At 41.2% G+C, this 19237-nt stretch overlaps 1 protein-coding gene across 1 annotated transcript in view; it reads right to left on the bottom strand.

Moving 5' to 3' along the window:
* Positions 1-10012: 10012 nt before the first annotated feature.
* The window catches only part of UBE3A (ubiquitin protein ligase E3A), a 49172-nt gene continuing 39947 nt past the window's right edge, over positions 10013-19237 (bottom strand). The window contains exons 7-13 of the mRNA XM_009584321.1: positions 18936-19080; positions 14994-15199; positions 12670-12834; positions 12159-12314; positions 11991-12064; positions 10921-11064; positions 10013-10687 (exon numbers count right to left, since the gene is read on the bottom strand). Coding sequence (XP_009582616.1) covers positions 10567-10687; positions 10921-11064; positions 11991-12064; positions 12159-12314; positions 12670-12834; positions 14994-15199; positions 18936-19080 — 1011 coding nt within the window. The 3' untranslated portion in view covers positions 10013-10566. The remainder of the gene's footprint in view (positions 10688-10920; positions 11065-11990; positions 12065-12158; positions 12315-12669; positions 12835-14993; positions 15200-18935; positions 19081-19237) is intronic.

Here is a 19237-nt window from a genome sequence, read left to right as displayed (position 1 = left end):
ACAGAGGTCTGAAGTGACAGAAAATCAAGTGGGAATAGCGGTGTTCTCCCCTCACCGCAGGGCAGCTGGCATACGGCTTTGGTCCCATGCCCAGTTTTGGCACTGTCACCATCTTTGCAGGTATCGCACAGGCACAAGTGGCCGAGCATCCCGCTTCTCCAGGGGTGCCAGGCCTTGTGGGGAGCAGAGCCTGCCAGGCTCCTCGTGCCGCTGCCACCCGTCTCCTCCCCTTCCCCGGCTCCATGCAGGAGGCGTAGCAGGGATGGTCCCTTGTCCAGCAGAAATAAAAGTGTTTGCAGCTTTCTGCTACTTGCACACATATGTCACCTACCAACCCCCCCCCAAACCATTGGGCAGTACCTGGCATGGGCTGGGCTGGGCTGGTCCTTCAACCCCACCACAAGAGAAACTAAGGAACAGGACAGCTCTTACAGTGCGTTTGAACATACCCTGAACCTACAAACAGGGGTTTGATGGCCACAGCGCTCACTGCACACAGCTGCAGGAGCCAACCTGTGCCGAAGCAGGCAGCCATGGGTTGGTACTGTTGCTCCAAGATGCCTGTGCTGAGCCAGACACCTGGTGGACAAGGCCTGAGGTGTTCGAACATCTACTGCAGGTGCAAAAGGAGGGTAAAGCTGGTGGAGCGGCACTGCCATGCTCCAGGTACTGCTTGGAGTGAGCTTTTCCAGGGAAAGGGCCTCAAGTCATGGGCCCGGCTCCATAACAGCAAATGATTCAAGCCTTGCTGCTCTCCAAAGAGCTCTCAATAGCAGCACCCCATCCTTTTCCCCTCATCCCCTACTATTATTTTACTTAAATAGTTTTTACAGTAGAAAGCTCTGCTCTGGAAAATTCAATGGACTGAATTGGACAACAGAAACAGCGGTGACAGCAAAACAGCATGTATATGTGTACAGACGCCCTCACATACAGCCGAGGGTCGGGGTTAGCGTGACTGCAGCTTTTTCTGCAGAAACAGCCCAGGAAGGAACAACCCTGCATTTGGTTCTTTTTTCTTAGACATCTGCTTTACAGTTTTATTCCTGCCAAATATTTATTAACCTACAAGCAGAGAGGGCTCTGCTTCACATTAAGAAACAAACTGTTCATTTTCCTTTCCCCCACAAAAGCGTTAGTGCTTTCTCTGAGCTGGTCTGTACGCTGCTGATTTGGAAGACTCATTTGTTTCTGTATCGCTGCTGCGGGCGAGGGTGAGAGAGGATTTCACAGGCCAAGCCTAGTCCAGGCTGTCCAACAAGATAATGGAGTCAGGCTGACTAAACGAGAGCTGCTCTTCATCCTGAAGATTTGTGAGATGACAGCATTTGTACTTGGCTTCAAAGTCCCCTGGCTCTTCTATTAATGTTTCCATCCTGGAACAGACAGAAAGAATCAAATTCTTGTTTACATAATTTAGCATTCATAAAAACCCTTTGTGTATCCCTGAGCGCAAAATGAATTATGCACTAAATGGATCTGGCAACTGTACAGGCAGCTAAAGCACAAGATTTCAGCTGTGGCAGCTTTCCTGAGGGAAGCCATCAATCCAGGAACCCCCTTTCCCCCCAGCCCCATTCACAGTACAGAGCCCGAGGAGGATGCTGCCTGGGGAGTCCTTACCGGGAAGACGGGGAAGCCCTGCTCCCTTCCATTCTGCCTTGGGTCGAAGGGGAGGGAAACACATGCAAGCCCTGGGTCTAAAAACAGTCAGGCCTTTTGTTTCTGAAATTCAGATTTTGCAACCGTTTCCAGCTCACAAATCAAAGGCTGCTGCCAACTGCCCTCACAGCTTCACTGTGGAAAATAAAATTCTGCCGTTCTGTGTTTGCAATCCTCCCTGCTCCACACCCTAAGGGCGGAGTGAGGAGGGAAGGGAAGACTCGCATTTTTTAAGCAAAATCGGTTTCTGCAACCTCAAGAGCAGGAATAGCAGGGTGTCCTCAGCTTCAAGGATGAACACAAATACTAGCTTTACTCCAGAAGCAGCAGCAGCTTTCAGAAAGAGATTTTCTTCATCAGTTCTACCACTTCTGCTCGACTTCTGCAGGGAGAGCACAGGACACAGTGCCAATGGCTGCAGCTCCCATGCAAAGGCTGTCCTCCCAAGAGACCGAGGAGGACACCATCCAGCTCTAACAGAGACCTGTCTTATTTGTCTAGGTAAATTGGGGGTAGGTTACTAAACCCAGAAGTGCAGAAACATGAAAGGAATTTACTAATGGTTGCTATTCTATTTCTCTTTCCTTAATGTTTGTGGTGGCTGATATCAACCTTTCTGTAACAGGGCAACTCAAGAACAGTAACATGGAAAAGTGGGAAAGCACAACTGTATCCTGGGCTGATGGGCAGCTTGATGAACAGTTATTAATTTCTCAGCTTTTTGTCTGTTTTGACATGTCATTTCCAACAGTTTCCTGTCAAGAAAAAAAATCACATTCTGTTCTTATGTCAACAGTTATTTTCCCCCATCCCCCTGGAAGGGGAGCCACCCCAGAGCAGCCACTACACCCGAGCAGCCCCTCCAGGTGGTAGCACAGCAAGAACCAGTGGGCACTACCTGCCCTTCCAGAGGAGGAGATAGAGAAGCACGAAGGGTTTTTTTCTGGCACAGCTTGCCTCCAGGGCTGATGAATCAAACCAACTGTGCTGCAAAGATCTACGCTTTTTAGGAGAACCGCTTGCCAGTTCCCCACTTGCAGATAATTCATCCACCAAGCTTCAGTGGGACTCCCTCTATTTTCAAATTATTTGCAGAGTTAGGCCCTTTAAAGCAAGTCCTCAGGGCTGCTTGTTCACTCATCCAGTGCTCAGCACAAGGAAGCCTCTCTTACAGCAGAGGCTTTCGGTGCTCCACAGTGAAGGAAATGATCCAGAGAAGGGTTTTTTAATGGATCCTGACTGCTGAAAACCCAATGTCTCATCTCCTTGCAATAACATAGTTGCCTCCAACTACACTTAGATGAAGGTTAGGAAAAAAGCTTATGTCTAGCAACAAAAGGCTGCAGAGCTTTTCTAGGAAAGCGCCTCATGCCTTTTCAAAGACATCAGTTGCCACCACAGCCCATTTTATCCCGCTAGCCATGGCCAGGCTTCTCCGTGCGTGGTTCAGACCAGAGCGCTGACAGTACGGGTGAGGCTCCTGGCTACCAGGTAGATGGACAGAGGAGCTGCCCCAAGCAAAACACTTTCAGTTCAGTGTTGCAAGGCTGACTGCTTTGACAAGGTTTCCCCTGCTGTTACCTAACTGCACCAGCCGCAAGGGCTGGCGGCTGAAGGAGGATGAGCGCGAGGAGGAAGGAGAGGGGTGAGGAAAGAGCCGTGCAGCACCTTGGGGCAGGCGATGGCAGTTCAAAACTGCAGCCGAGAGCAGGGGTGACAGACCCGTCCCGGGTGAGGGAGAAGCACCAAGAGGCTCAGCTTGCCACCACCAGCAGAAGAGACGCTGTTATAGAAGAGACGCTGTTATAGAAGAGAGAGACGCTGTTATAGAAGAGATGCAGCAACCTGCAATCCCAGAAAAAGCAGATGGGGAAGCCCCTTTCTATTGACCAGGCAGTTTTCTACAACTGATTTACACTTTAAACTTTGGTGGCCAGAGGGGCCCATGCCAGACCGAGGGGCTACAGGGACGTCTCTGACGGAGCACGTTCCCCTGTCCCCAGCCATTGCCGGTGCCGAGGGCGGGAGAAGCGTGCAGCAGAGCAGAGCTACCTACTCCAGACGCGTTTCAGTCCTACAGGGCTTCACTCTCACCTGTGTAGGGGGGAGAAAAAATTGCAGAGGAAACTCAGAAGGTCACGAGATGTTGCCATCAGCCACTGGGAGACTCCAGAGGAAGCCTTGGGATGGGAGATTCCCAGAGGAAAGGTGAAAAGCCACAGAAGACAGCTACTGGAGGCTCCCACCTTGCAGATGCTGGGAAGAAACTGCCGAAACAGCCCATTTTTACCACCCACAGCAGCGAGGCTCAGAGGCAGCAGGCAGATCACCGTTGCTTCTGCACCTCCAGTTTCCCCCATTGCAACTGCTGGTCTGCAGCTGGACGCAGCAGCCAAGAGCGCTGGCTCCAGGCCACCCGCTGTCTCTCTGGGAGAAGCCAAGAGCACGAAAGAGAGAAAAGGGGTTAAAACCATCCCATGAAGGTGGCAACAGCAGCAGTGGGTGGTCCCAGAAACAGAGTCCCAGCTCCGATAAACTTCCTAGGGCTGAGACACCGAGAAGGCCTCTCTTCTCCAAAAGCAAAGCCAGCAAGGAAAGCAGGTTGGATGATGAAGTCAAACTGCCTATCCAAAAAGCTGCAGGTCTGGAGCAGGATGGCCTCCGAAAGGCCCGAGGACCACCATCTGGAATGACTCCTGGCGCAGGAGTGACGGTCTCACCTGGGCTGGCTGCGGGGCGTACAGCCAGGGCAGAAAGAGGAGCCTGGCAGGGGCAGAGCCCAGTGGCTGCAGCCCTACTCCAAAGCAGACGGACAGGAATCCTGCTAGAAAGGATATCCACTTGGGGATTCTAGTTTGGGAATATGAGACCCTCACCAGAGAGATTCAAGGTGAAAAAAACTGGCCAAGAGCAACCCTCATCAGATGCTCATAAAGAAGTCCATGTGGTGTTTTGAAAAGAAAGTATCAGTATTGGCGAAGCCGAAATGTCACCTGCTTTGTTTTAGGCGACTTGCTACAAAGTTCATAGGATTCTTCATGTGCAGATGACAATTTAAAAAATTAATTAAAAAAATGTCAGTGTACGTAGCACAAGGGAGATTATTCTTTTGAAAACATGCTTTCATCTAGGAAACATTCTAGTGCCGAGTTTCCTGGTTTTTTATTAGGAAATAATAGAAACCCCTTAACTGTATCATATTAGCTCACCTGATCTTTACCCCTTGCTGCTCAACGCCGAGTGCTTGCAATGGGAAATAACTAAATCAAACGCAGCAGCACATAATGTATGGCAGCTCAAAACTTAGAACAGAAATGCTCAACTAGTTGCCATTTTATAGACAGCTACTTGTGAGCATCGTTGCTTGCACTGCTGTACTATACAGATCTGAAAGCAAAGGGATGTAGTGGGAAGATTTAAGGGATTTTCTCAAGGCGTGAACCCACTGGCACAGCAGAAACGTACACCAGAGCTTTCGGCGACGTTTTTAAGAAGCAAGGCTTCACGTCAGCTTTGTGCATGACAACAGTTCAGTCACAAATCTTCAAGCTGCTGCAGTTTTTATCTTCTCTTGACATTGCTCGGTACTAGCTGTCAACCCAGCCCGTACGAGCAGCAGCATCCCCGCATGCGCAGGCGTGTACAGTTTAGTCGTGCTGCGTGTCCTTCCAAAGGCAGAAGTCCCATTCCAGCGATCACTGGCTGACTTTCAGAGTCAGCTCTGGTTTCATTTTTAAGTCTCAAAACTATGCACAAACCTACCCAGGAAGATAATATAGCAGTTTGTAATGCCATTTTATTATCCTAAAACAGAATAACGATTCCTGCCCTCTACTTGTATCTCTGATGCCCTTGTCACTTAGAAATTTCCCCGCATAGAAATCCTGAAGCAGGATATATATTCAGCAACAGATATTCATAAACATAAGTGTACTAGGTAGACTTCAGTTATTTACGAGGACCGCTCTCTGGCTGTATCCCACAAATACTGCAGAACAGAACAAAACCACGCTTGCGTATCGCAAAGCAGCACATCTGCAATTAAAACCACCTTCCCACCATCCTTTGTCTTCCCAAGATCCTTTACAACCCTCCTTTCAGTTAGCATAAAATAAAACCAACACAGACCGCCACTTCCTTCATCCTCCCTAGTCTCTTTCTCAATCAAAATCCGTTCTCCAACTGCTTCTCTCCCCACTGTTACTCTTTCTGCCAACCCATCTCCTCCTCTCCCGTCTCACCCTTTCACTTGTTCCCCCGCCACCAGCCAACGCGAGCGACTTCCCCAGCCAAGCCCAGCTCCCGCTCAGGGCCCATCCCGTAAACCAGCCATTGCAAAAGAGGGACCCATGTTGCACACAGTAGGTTTCAGGGAAATGGGAATTTGCATCCAAGTGAAAGAAATACTACACGGGGCGAGGAGAAAAGAAAAAAAAGATTCCTTGTGGCTTTCAAAGTTCACAAACCCTTTTCTACTTGCAGTCTAATGCCTGTGAAATTTCCTTCCTTCCGTTCAAGGAGAATGTGGGATCCCAACCCAACACCTACCATACCCCACTTTCCACTCTTCAGAGAGCAAAGCTTGCAGGAGGCACAGACGCATCACGGAAAAAGTTTTTTCTGCTCCCCATGGATTCTGTCACAGCGGCTTTCAACAGGCTGGGCAGTCCCCGGTCCAGCTGGCCTGCAGTTGCGGTGAATGAGCCGCGCCGTTTCAGGCTTGGCCACGACGCCACTTACCAGAAACTCAACCAAAGACGCACTGGGAACTTCTGGGACAACGGGAGGAGGGAGATTCCCACGTTCAGTGACAAGGTGGTACATCAGGTCGGAAAGTCAGTGGCCGGAAAGCCCTCCGACTGCAGGCCGGCCCCTCACTTGGTGATTTAATGACAGCAAAGCTATGAAGACAGAAACCTTATAGCTGTGCAGCATACAGCCAAAGTCACATTGCAAATAACTTTAAAAATTACTGGTTAGAGAAATCCAGCAGCCAGACACCCTTTTCGATTTTGTTAATGAAAAATAATAAAAATCAACAGGGAAGACATCTTTAGATGGAGCACTGGAGAAAAATACATGCCATTATTTCATGGGTTTTCCAAATGCATTCATCTGGGTAAGAAGTGACCTGTCTAAAGGCAAATGCCAGCATCAACTCTATTTCCAAAGAAGTGTCCCTTCTATGAGACAGTATAAAACCAATTTAATAAAACTGATTTCAAGTCCTTGATGGTCTTACGAATTTGGTGACAACTTCCATCACATCTGAAAGCTTAATTAAAATTGTGCACAAGTACAAATGGGAGCTGTAGGTAACTTATCACAAACCCTTGTGATTCTGAGACTAACCATAACAAACTAAGCTCTTGTCAGGAAAGGCTTGATTTTGCATAGCTAAACTTGGAAGAAGTTCCTGCTCCATCTTGCATGGAGTTTTTCTGCCTAATAAGTAAGGCACAGCTCAAACATTCAGCCCGACTGAAGTATTTTCATCCTGAAAATTCCTGAGACAACCAGGAAATTTTTAATCTTCTAGTGAGATTAAAAATTTACCTGGAGGTAATTGGCTACAACAGTACCAGGGAAGCACCTTAAAGCTGATGCTGTGGGGGCTGTCCTGCTGCTGAACATCGACAGCATGGAAACCTGTGTCCCGCTCCCTGCTCCACTGAGCAGAAACCCAGGCAAGCATCTGGGTAGCCCACGCTAAGGGCTACCTGGAGGATCAGCCCATCAGGTGCCTCACACCGCTGTGGTATGACATGTGGTATGAAGCTCCTGCTTCCGCAGTGAAGACCACTGTTGGATGAGAGGCATGGATTGACTAATGTAACACAGAGCTGCTCGGAGCCCTGGACTCATCGCCAGCCTATTCCAGCAGCAGCTTTCCTCAAAGCACAGGGCTGGAGAGGGTCTCCTTGGCTGTCACAGTCCCTGCCGAACAGAAGATAAGCCCAGTCAGACACTCACAAAACACTATTCCTTAGTTAACTGAACTGTGCTTGCTCCTGATGGTAACAAACAAAAGCCTTCATCTTTTAAAAGGTGATGCTCTGTTCACGCAGAGTCATGTGCTAACATACCTTTAGAGCTAAACAAAACTATTCCTTCACTCCCAATGAAATCTGAAAAAAAAAAATCCCTATTTGTTCAGTACTTAATATGATTCTTTTTAGTGTATTTTGCATTGCTATCATTTTTGAGGCTAAGATACTATGAAATACAGATAAAAGCCTGATGCACCTTTGGTGCACCTTTGCACCAAGGTTGGAAGCAACTTGGCAGTCTACTAGGGTGCAGAAGGAAATGCGCAAAGTGGCATTTGTCACTTGTCAAATGAGACAATGCTGAGATGCCCAAAATATTTTCTCATTAACATCTTAAGGGCACCAGCACCCTGGCATCAGACTGCTACCTTGGAAAAGGAGTCTTCTGTCTCACTCGAGAGAGGTATTTCAGTGACACATGAGTACATCCAAGCTTCCGATAGAAGTTTTGTAGGCCTAAAATTCACTAAACGCTGCTGAAAGACTAAGTGAGGGTGAAAGACATTCTGTGTGTGCCTGGAGCCCAGAAAAAAAGAACTTAAACGGCATTTTCCCCACTTTGACAAACCTTTCACGCAACAGAAGGCTGACTGGAACTTCTATAGGGCAGAAAAGCAGCCTGCAGCTTCAAGACTTCAGGATTTATTTATTTGAAACCTTATCAACTGCTGCTGCTGGACAATTAGGACATTTATAACACCGCTAAGGAGATAAGGTTTCAATACAGTGGCATTTTGCAATACAGTGTCATTTTGGGGGAGGCAGTATATATTTAAATGGGAAAACTGTCAAATATAAAGTACTTATATCTTACCTGAAAATGGTTCCTTGAAAAACAACTTATGCTTTTAAAGGCCAATACAATTATGTGTTATTTTAATCTTAATGCTAAAGGAAGACAGAAAAAGCACATTTAAAACATGAACACTTCAGTGAGAGAACTTTGCATTGCTATCCAATTCCGTGTTCTGCACTGTTGTCAACCGTGCTACTGAGAGGCAGGGCATCTTGTGTTTTCCTCTTCAAGGACATGCAACGAGGAGAACATTCAAGAAGGCATGCCCCAAGTGCCACCTCGAGATCAAAGGCCAGAAGACAGCCAGCACCCCTCCCTCCCCAGCGAGTTTCAGTCCCCATGTCCAGGCCATCTTGCATCAGCTTGGATTTGAGAGGGGAACATCGCCGGACCCCACATCACTACAGTTCACTTCTAGAGAGTTTTACGTACCTGTAACCCTCAAATTATGCTGTACTACAATGTTTTCTAATCAAATAATATCCAATTTATCAAAGTAAGGAAGTCACTTCTTTTCTTTTTCACTGAACCGTGGTGAAAAAAGGTCACTGTTTTATTCAGCATCATAGTTACATAACAGTTGTCTGTTTCTATTACTAGAAAGAATTTATTAAAATAGTCCTGAAAGACATCTTTTCCTTCTCCAATGATTTCAAAACTATGCCTTTTAATGCCAATTCCACACAGTCACGGGTTTGATTGGTAGTAGTCAGTTATAGCAATTGTCAAGGCACAAGCTCAGCTCTGCACATCCGCTGCAGCTTGTATTATAAAAGAGATATGCCAGCTACGTCTTCACTTAAAAACGCATAATCCCTTTATCGTATATTGCAACAGGAGAAATTAACATTAAACACAGACTACAAAAGGTAAAGGATTTATTTCTGATATGATTTGTAGAGTTAAATTAAAAACCTACTGAATACTTTATGTAGTAGATGAACATAACCTTAGTACTTACTTTCTAACAGTTTATTTAATGGTTGGAAGTGTACAACATGAAGTAGGCCTTACGGTTAATATTGTTCAGTTTTGCTTATTGTTAGATGAGATTAAAATACAGTAGCCATCCCTTTAGATTATGTTGCAACACTGATCATGTGCCTTGATAAGTAGGAACAACGATTCATTAAATAAATGGTGATGACATAACATGTAGGGAAGACTTTGGATTGTCTATTTAAAATGTCAACATAATAGGCAATTAAGAATAAAACTTCATTTTAAGTGCACTTCCACATGCTTTGTTTATAATATAGCAAAAACTTCCTATCTTTTTTCCAAACACTTCACTCTCTACTCTAAAGCTGTTCAGTTGAAAATGCACTTTCCCCAGTAAACTTCTTTTAAAAAAAGTAACTAAAATTTCTACCCTTTCATATGCTAAGAAATGTTTCCTAATTAAAAACACAATTTATTACAAGACATGTGAAGACAACATATAGTGAAATGAATTTTAATTGTTGTGCTGTGACTAAAGTAAAGTTCTCAAGGCTGCAATTTAACATTCCAAGTTCTCCCTTCCATCTTTATTGATTCTTAAGATTTTGCACAGAAACTCTTTGGGGGCTAGAACAGCAGTAATTGCATCACACTGTTTTCCAAGACTTCAAGTTTCAAAAGCAAACTCTTCAAAAAGTACAGTTCTTGATTTGATTAGATACAGGGACAAAAATATAGCACATACTTGAAGGTTACATGGTCTACAAATGATGGCAATATTTTCCTTGGGAGAGTACAGTTTGTCTTCTTGTAAATACTCAAAAAGGCTCAACTTCAAGCAGTAATAAACACAAGCAAAAGTGATTTAACCCTTAAAATAAATATTCAGGAAAACCTCTCTGTACATACAAGTGAAAGAATATGTAACACTTTCACGCTAAAAGAAAAAATAAAGATTTTGTTCATATAAGCAGCTGAAATCTGCTGTTCCAGCCCAATGTCCCCAGTAAAGAAGGGAGGCACAAACACAGGTGACTACTGTAGCTCACTATCTTATGGCCTTTTTGGACAGGGACATCATCACCATCATTTTTTTAATCCCTTTTGTTATATTTATTACAGCATGCCAAATCCTTTGGCATATGTGATGGCCTTCAATAATCTTTCTTTAAGCTTTTCTTTGCTTGAGTACTCCGGAAGCAAAAGTACATTAAAGCATGTGTGAGATGTAGGTAACCTGTGGGGAAAACAAAAAAAGAATAATTCAGATCTGGGAACATGTAGTACATGCAAAGAAATACATCGCTATTTCACAAATCCAAAATAATGAATTTAAAGAGAATCTACTTTGCTGAAAGATTCAACTTTCGATTTAACTAAGTCAGTAAATTAAAAGCACAGAACTTACTTCCATTTGTAAACAAACAAGCAAAATGTAGATTTTTTTTTTTTTTTTCTTTCTTTTTTTACCTCTCTGTATCTGGGCCATTTTTGGCTATGATCATCTTTAACTTTCCAAGTCCTCCCACAGGGGCTCTGTCTGTGCCTGTTGTAAACTGTAAGAATAGTCTTTTCTGTTCATCTGTAAATGAATGGACTATTTCCCAGAATTCCCTATCAAGGAAGAAATAAAAAAATAAGTAAACTGAAAACCTTCTTTGGTATAAAGGAGACTTTCAAAAGTTATTGAACTTTGAAGGTTTAGTAATTCCAATCAATCTTAACATCAGCTTACAAATTGCATTCATAAAAACAAAACTAACAGCAAAGTATTCACCAATTGCTGAGAATCGGAAGTAAAAATCAGAAGTATTACCAAAACACTGCAGTTTAACTGTTTTTAAATGTTAATTTGGCTGACAAGTGATCTGCAGATATTCTTCCTTTATTTTATTATTCCTATTTCCTATGGAATTATGCTGGTTCCACTATACTGCCCATTTCTACCACATTCTTAAACACCACAGTAAACAAATGCAGCTACTGTTAAAGGTTTTGTACCCTAGCAGGAACTAGTTAAGTGTTCGGCAAAGTCTAGAGGACCGAAGATGCATACTTCTCTGACCCTTGTCTTCAGAGTTCTCTACTCAAAGGGGACAAGAATGTAAAAACATTAAAATCATTTTCCCTCTTAAAAACATTGAATTTACTTGATTTCTAGTTAGAGAAGAAAGTTCTACACATGCGACCTATTCAAACAATTCAGTGTGTGTGTTGTTTTTTTTTTAAAAAAACCAACAGAATAGTGGTAATTTATTGAAACAGCCCTGTTTATACTGGGAATTATTTAACTATATGGTATAACAGAAAGTCAAAAACATGGGGAAAAATCTGTTTTAAGCTTTACCGAAGTTCATTGGAAGCTAAAGACAATGTTTACACTATCTGCTCTAATGATGGTACTTGTGTAAAGTGAAATTATACATAAGACACTTGCATCTCCAGTACTACAAAAATACTAAATCTTACAATATTAAATTAATTATGAAGAAACAGGCTGTAAAGTGCTTTTGACCTTTCAGAAATTAGAAAAAAATTACCTAATAATAAGAGAGTCTCTTGTATAGCCACCATCATATTCTGTAGTTTCTTCTAGTGCTTGAAAATCTAAATTCTGTAAGAAGATGACATTTTTAAAAAGGACCACTAATTATATACTTAGGATCAAAAAAGCTCCACTTTTTCTGGTGTAAATTCAGGATTCTTACCCTACTTCCACAAATAAGTAATTCAATTTCCTCTGGTCTAAATAAATATTTCAAAGGAGATTCATTGGTCACCATGTGGAATCCTCTCCGAAAGGCCTTGAACTGCTTTTCTACTGATTTATTGAGTATATAGTCAGCATACAGATTGACAAATTCCTGTAAGGAAACAATCCCCCAAAAAAACTTAGTACTTCGACACATGCCACTTGAAGTATCTCCCAGAAATATAAGACCCCGAAATACATTTAGTTCTACGTAGATTATCTGGGCTCAGCTTCTACTCAGCAGTAATAAAGAGCAAGTCTCAAATATTTCTCAAACAGGTCAAACATCACACCCAGAAGCTATGATGCTTTCTTTAACAGAGAAGCCTTTTCTGCTTACAACTACACTGTGCTACGGCAATTTTAAAAGGCTTTAAAAATTAATTATAAAAACCTTTATAGAGTCCTACATAATTCTGCATAGAGTAAAAATTACAGATTATGTTAAAAAAATTATTTGAGTGTACCTTTCTATTTTCATTCGTAATAGGAATTTTATCACCGTTTTCCTTTAAATCATGCATCATTGGATTGCCAAAGAGATCCGTATGAGATATTTGAAACGTTATCATCATGTCATCTTCCACACTTCCTTCATACTCTAGTAAGTCTCTCAAACTCTGGTAAAGAACCTAACAGAATAAGAAATACATGTCTGTCATAAATAAGTTTCAATATATTTCACTGAGTAATACCAGAAGACATGAAATCATCTACTTGAAAAAGGGTTGTTACATTCTATGACACAAGTCACCTAAGATCTCCCATAACAGTCCAAACAAAGGTATATTAAGCTCAGTGTTTGAAAAAGTAACAGATATTAAGAAAAGAGAAAAAAGAAACATGGCAATGAGTGATAACTCCCTTAGAAGAGCCTACCAGTACCCAGGAATCTTCCTAAATGCAATGGTCAGTCCTGTAGCTTAAGAGCCACTGATTACCTCTTCCTCTTTTAACTCCTTTGGAACTGTATTTACTTTTGGCATCCAGAACATGTTAACAGTAGTAAGTTAAACATATATGTGTTAAAACCAAAGAAAACACTGTATTTTATATCAGATAAAATTCAGGCAGCAGGCTTTTATCTCCTACATCTTTATTTAAAACCCAAACAAACTAACTAGGAAGTAATCTTGAAGCAACACAGATGGGGCAGTCACTAAAGTAAGAAAACATTTATGCACAAAAAAAAGAAAAAAAAAAAATCACAAGTTAGTCAGAATTTGCCAAGTGGAATCCAAAATTACCTGTAAGAGTTTGCTCTATTCAAAGGAGCAACCAGCCTTCTTCCCTGCTATGCCTTAGGAAAAGCCCAAGCCTCCCTTGGAAACCAAAGGCTATGCAGAAAAGGAACAGTTCTTTGGCTGAGACAGAGGTGTAGGAATCAAGAATGCAGAGTGAAGGTAAAAGCAATAACTGAGTGCACCTATATTTTTATAGTGAAGTAGAAGTAATAAATTTTCCCTCAATGTTTTAATTATTGAAAGTTTACATGTAAGCCTCATTCTCTCACTATCTGTATCCTTTTGATTCTTCTACAGCACCTTTAAAAATATCTTGCGTTGAAAATGACTGGACTTGGAACTGTTGGTGGTGAGGTGAACACCCTATCCTCCATGTTCCATAGCATTAGAAAAAGCATTGGGAGGCCTGACTACCCTAAATTTCATTTTTCGTTTGAGAAGCTCTGAAGTAAGTGTTTAAGTCATTAGAATACAAAGAGTTTAAAAAGGATTATTTTAAAATAAGTCAGTGTAGGTGTCAGAAGAGAAACACAAGAGTAGGGGAGAAAAATTAAGAAATGCCCTGCCTTGTTCCACAGAAATAAATCCATTTTTTCTGTCATAAAAAACTGAGTATGTAATAAAAATTACAGGAAACTGGGAGCATTGTGTATTTCTCAACATTATTTTACAGATTCACTGGTCAAAGCTGGCACGCTGTTATATGTAGCCATCCAAAGCAGACTGGAAAACCTATTTTTTTGATTACACATGCCTCATTTTCTGATTAAACAAAAATAAAAGGCAAGTTCTTTTTAAACAGTATCATTTTACTCATCTTTTTTGAATAGCTGAAGATTTTGCATAACTGCTTATGGAAGGGGAAAATGTCCCACCATTTGAAATGAAATGAAGCATACTGGTAACTCATACTAACTAGCATGAGGGAAAGCTACTGGTGATCTTTGATTGAAGATGGAGCAGGGCCAAGACATCCTGCATACATGCTTCTATGCTCTATCTACTAAAGCACGTGCACAGCTTAGTGTTTTTGTATATCCACTGGCTGGGGAGGGGTGGGGGAAGATGGACACTGATCACGGCTCCCAAACTGTAGGAATATTCATGAACTGCCTCATCTGTCTTTTGCTTTAGACAAAACCCAATATGAGCATCACACCTTTGCATGTCTACTGTTACTTTCATATTTTTTGTAGATATAAACAGCCTAATTTTAGTAGTGCCTTTGGGAAGATACTATTAATAATAATTTACGCTTAATAGTGCTTAGTGATATTAAGCAATTTAGGCAGTATGTAAAAAAACTAGAACAAAGCTTTACTGATACCCAGCCCTATTTGTTGACTTGACAATTCTGCCTCCTCCAAACCAGATGTAGTACGAGGTTTTATTGCCTATGAATTTATTTTTACAAATACAGACTCTTCACACAAGTCACTGGTTATTTCACTTCCACTTCTGACAGTGATCTTGTGTTTAATTTAAATCTAGATTAAGTTATTTCATGGAAAATGCATTAATAAACTCAAAGAACATAATGAACTTACAGGATGAGAGTCTGCCAGATCACGGAAAGTTCCTTTTTTGCCCATTAGCTTCCTGTAGACAACCATGGGAAAATGTACATCCAGTATACAGTTATTGTAAATAGCCAGACCCAGTACTATGCCAATCAGTGTAAACTGACCCTCAGTTTCAAAAGAGGACGGATTAAACCAAAACAGTTTTGTAGATTCATCATATGTGAACATCCCTGTAAAAAAATGATGTTGAACAATTATGGTTACATTTCAATAAAAATGACATGTAAAACATACCACTATAAACCCATTTGCATTAGAATGCCTCCAAAACATGTTTAACTTAACATTATACTAAATTTAATGGCAAAGAGAAGCTACTTACCTTAGGGTAATTGGAGCTGCTCAAAATACTGTTACTCACATTACCACTAAAAGCATGCAGGAGACCTGTGATACAACATCCTGCAATGCCCACTGAAGCTGTTCATACACCACCTTTTATCCCCTTCCATCACTGAGGAAGCAGCAGCACATTGTCAACATAGATTGTAACTTTGATAAGTACAACAGTGCAAGAAAAGAACACAATCAAAAACCACATGGATGAAATAATCCTGAAGAACTCCAACTGCTATAAAGTGATAGCCTTTCCTCAAAGGCTTTTCCGGGCCAGTTCCAGCAAAGGAACAGAACCAGATGCAGCCCTATTACTGAATTGGAAGCCATGATGATTAACCATCACATATGCACTTAGAGTCAGATGCCTAACAGATTTTTTTTTTGTTTGTTTGTTTAAAAGGTACTCAACAAGGTCCACTGAGTTGCTGCAGTTATCACATACATCCTAACTTGAGGGGAAAACGTAACACGGGACTGTCGTTTCACAGGAGGAGTTGCACTTTTAACAGCTTGTAACTGTTGAAAGGGAGAGGTTTTGCTTTGTTCCCCTATCCCTTCATCTGATTGAGCTCACTATTTCAGGTGACCAATTTTCTGCCAAGTTCACAAGCTAACTACTTTCACAGAAGGCTTCAACAAACAGCTGAACTGGCACATGCCAGGAGCTGGAGGGAGTGAATAGAACTGTACAGACAGGAGAAGGGCAAAGAGTTCCTTACCCTTTTGGCTGTAGCAAGCCATTAGATTAGCTCTTGTTTGTGAAACCAGAGTTTGTATACAGGCTATAAACTATTTAAATGAGTCCCACGATAAAATCCATTGCTTACCTGACTAGATACTGAAGCAAGATAAATGCAAAACCCATAGGCTTAAGGGGAGGGAGAGGGACTGTACTTGTCCAGGGTAGTCTCAGTGACCTGTTGCTTGTACAGCTAAGTCTCATGATTTCCAGGCAGAACCTAAGGAAAAGTGCCCAGGCTCCTTCCTCCCCACACACCAGAAGTTAGATGCATGTGGTCGAGAACATGAACTACATTTGCCACAAGGATTTATCTTGTCAGCTCTTAAAAGGTATGCTTATTTACAACCTATGGAGATGTACAAATTGATTACAAAGACACACAAACAGAGCCACAAAATGACTCCTAAGACTGAAAATAAGATGTCACCTTCAGCCAGGAGACAAAGCCCGAATTCTCATTGCATGTAAGGAAATGAACTGCAAACTCAGTCAGAGACTCTGGCTCTTCCCCAAAATTGAAGATTATTTATCTCAGTAAGGTACTAGGACAGGGTCAGCTATTAGGGGAGCACACAAATAAGAGACTAACACATCAGGTAGGGCAACTGGAAATCAGAAATGGATGAGCAACACAAACATATACAGGAGAAACATTAAATAGAAGCCTGCATTCCATTTTCTGAATTGACTGAAGTAATTTCTGCATTACTGGAACAATAAAAAAAATGACTTGTACTTTCTGGAAGATGATGGAAGAGTTAAATAGTCACAACAAGCAACTCCAGCAAATATCTAGTAACGAAGGACTAACAGTTTACCCAGATCCACATCTGGGAACACTTTAATGTGAAATACAGTATTTTATTCACTGACCAAAATTAAGACTATAGTAGATTAAAATCATAATAAAACACCAGAAGAAACTGGATGCTGCAATAAGGGGAAAAAACTGTATAGCATTGCTAGGAATATTATACGACGTTATACCTTCTTCCCTTTTACCATGGTGACTGTTGGTCATAAATCTAATATTTTGCCTGAGTTATTGCCTTGTTTGAGTAAAACTTTAAAGTAGTTTAATATGAAAACACTTGAAATGTAATGGCAAAGAAACTATTACAGCAATAAACATCACTCCACACATACCTATCAGAGGACAGACATTTTAAATTCCATTTAAAGGATTTCCTTCATTTTCTCTGGTAAATAAAGTATTTACAAATCAACAAAAATCACACTGGTATATATGGTGTAAACTGTTATACTGCAGTGCATATTAATAGGTACAAAAGAAAAGACGACTGTGAAAACAAGCTACATTTTCTGCTTTTACATATTTATGCCAAAAGCCAATAAATGCCTTTTTTTTTTAAAGTTGATATGGATACAAAAAGTGTACATTTTTTTGTATTTTGAATACAGAAGTAAAATTTAAAACATGCATGCACATCTAATCTATTACCCATCTTTACACAGAGGGAGCACATATACACTGGCTGGATCTTGGTTGAATCGACTTCAATGACTAAATAGGAGTATTTCAGTATAGGCACCCCACACAACTTCTGTTTAGATAAACTCAGGTCAAAAACGTATTTCGCACTGGAAATACAGCTTTGTCAGTCAAAGTACCAAGACTTCCTTATTTTGCCACACTTTAATTTATGCCAAGTAACCTTGCTAATTCAGATTCCAAATCTCTCCAAGTTAATAGCAGTTTTCAGAGTTAGACTTGTCTATGGATCTGTATCGCTTGTTACAAGAACTGGCTTGCATACAGTGAAGGGCAAGTGCCAAGGTTCAGATTCTGTTACCAATTCTGGGGACTTCCTCTTTAACCTGGTCAAAATGAATTTCTGTGTTTCTTCATCAATTTTCTAAGCTACAAAACCAAGAACAACAGCTTTCTGTTTTAAAACAGTTCAATGAACCCAAATTAACTAGTGGCCATAAGCTGTTGAGCTTCTTTAATGGAAGCCATTACAGGAACTACAATGTGACATCATATTTCACATAACCTATGAAATTAGCATAGGAACCTGGTAGGTCTCATTTCTATTCTAACATAAAGTATTTGTAGTATTTTAAATCTTTTCAGAGCAGCAGACAAGCTGCATATTAAAAGCAGAACATCCTTGAATGTATAAAAATGGAAGTATAAAAGACCGGTGCAGGGAGCAAGGGAAAAAACCAGTAAGATGGGAATGTAACTGTTAAAACACAAATATAAAACTTTGTCTTTGATACATCAAATTACTCTTAGTTCTTAACTAACTACAATCAAATTTGACATTATTGCCACACTTTGGATCTGTACCCCTTTTAGATGAAATAATTAGAAGAACTGAGACTATCAGATTTTTTTAAGCTGAAGGAAGGGGAGGAAATAACTCAAAAACTCACCATAGTCCTACTCTGGTTTTATTGCAGAAGCTCTTCCTCTGGTTTGATTACTAATTCTAGAAGCTAATCACAAAGCAAAGCGAGGAGAAAGGTGAGAGAACAAACAAAGGAACCCTGCAAAGAAACCCTATACTACTGATTTATATCTAAAGCAATGGTAGCTTTCACTAACTATACACAGTTAATCCTTTCATCATTCCTCCTCAGGAGGATGACTGATGATGAAATACTGAGCCTCAATGGGTCAAATACTCTCACGATCACCAAGAAACCTGGAGAGCTTCAGAGAGAAGCAGCAGCAGATGTAGAAAGGTACTGCATAAACATAGAACAGCTCAGGTTGGAAGGGACCTTGAAAGATCACCTGGTCCAATCTTTCATGGGAAAAATCTGATAAATCAGTAAATTATTAGAACACATACCAATATCTGGATTGAAGATTTCTTCCACAACCAGTTGAAAAAATTCTTTGGAAACACCTCCTTCATCTACCCCTTGCTCTCCTTCAAATTCAACATACAATTGCTTCTTCAAGTCTGCAGGATTTTCCATAGCAATCATCTCTAGCTATTGAGTGAACAGATAGAAGTGTTTCATTAGTAAATCTGTTTACTAGTAGAGTCAATTGAGTATCAAATATTGAAATCAAAACTACCCTCCAAACCTAAGAAGAAAGCAAGTATAAATCACAACAGTAAAATATCAGAAACCAATAGTAATGCCA

The sequence above is a fragment of the Fulmarus glacialis genome, unplaced genomic scaffold (genome assembly GCF_000690835.1).
Source record: "Fulmarus glacialis isolate BGI_N327 unplaced genomic scaffold, ASM69083v1 scaffold27118, whole genome shotgun sequence".
In the NCBI taxonomy this organism is placed as follows: Eukaryota; Metazoa; Chordata; class Aves; order Procellariiformes; family Procellariidae; genus Fulmarus; species Fulmarus glacialis.
This window is presented reverse-complemented; position numbering and strand designations above follow the sequence as displayed.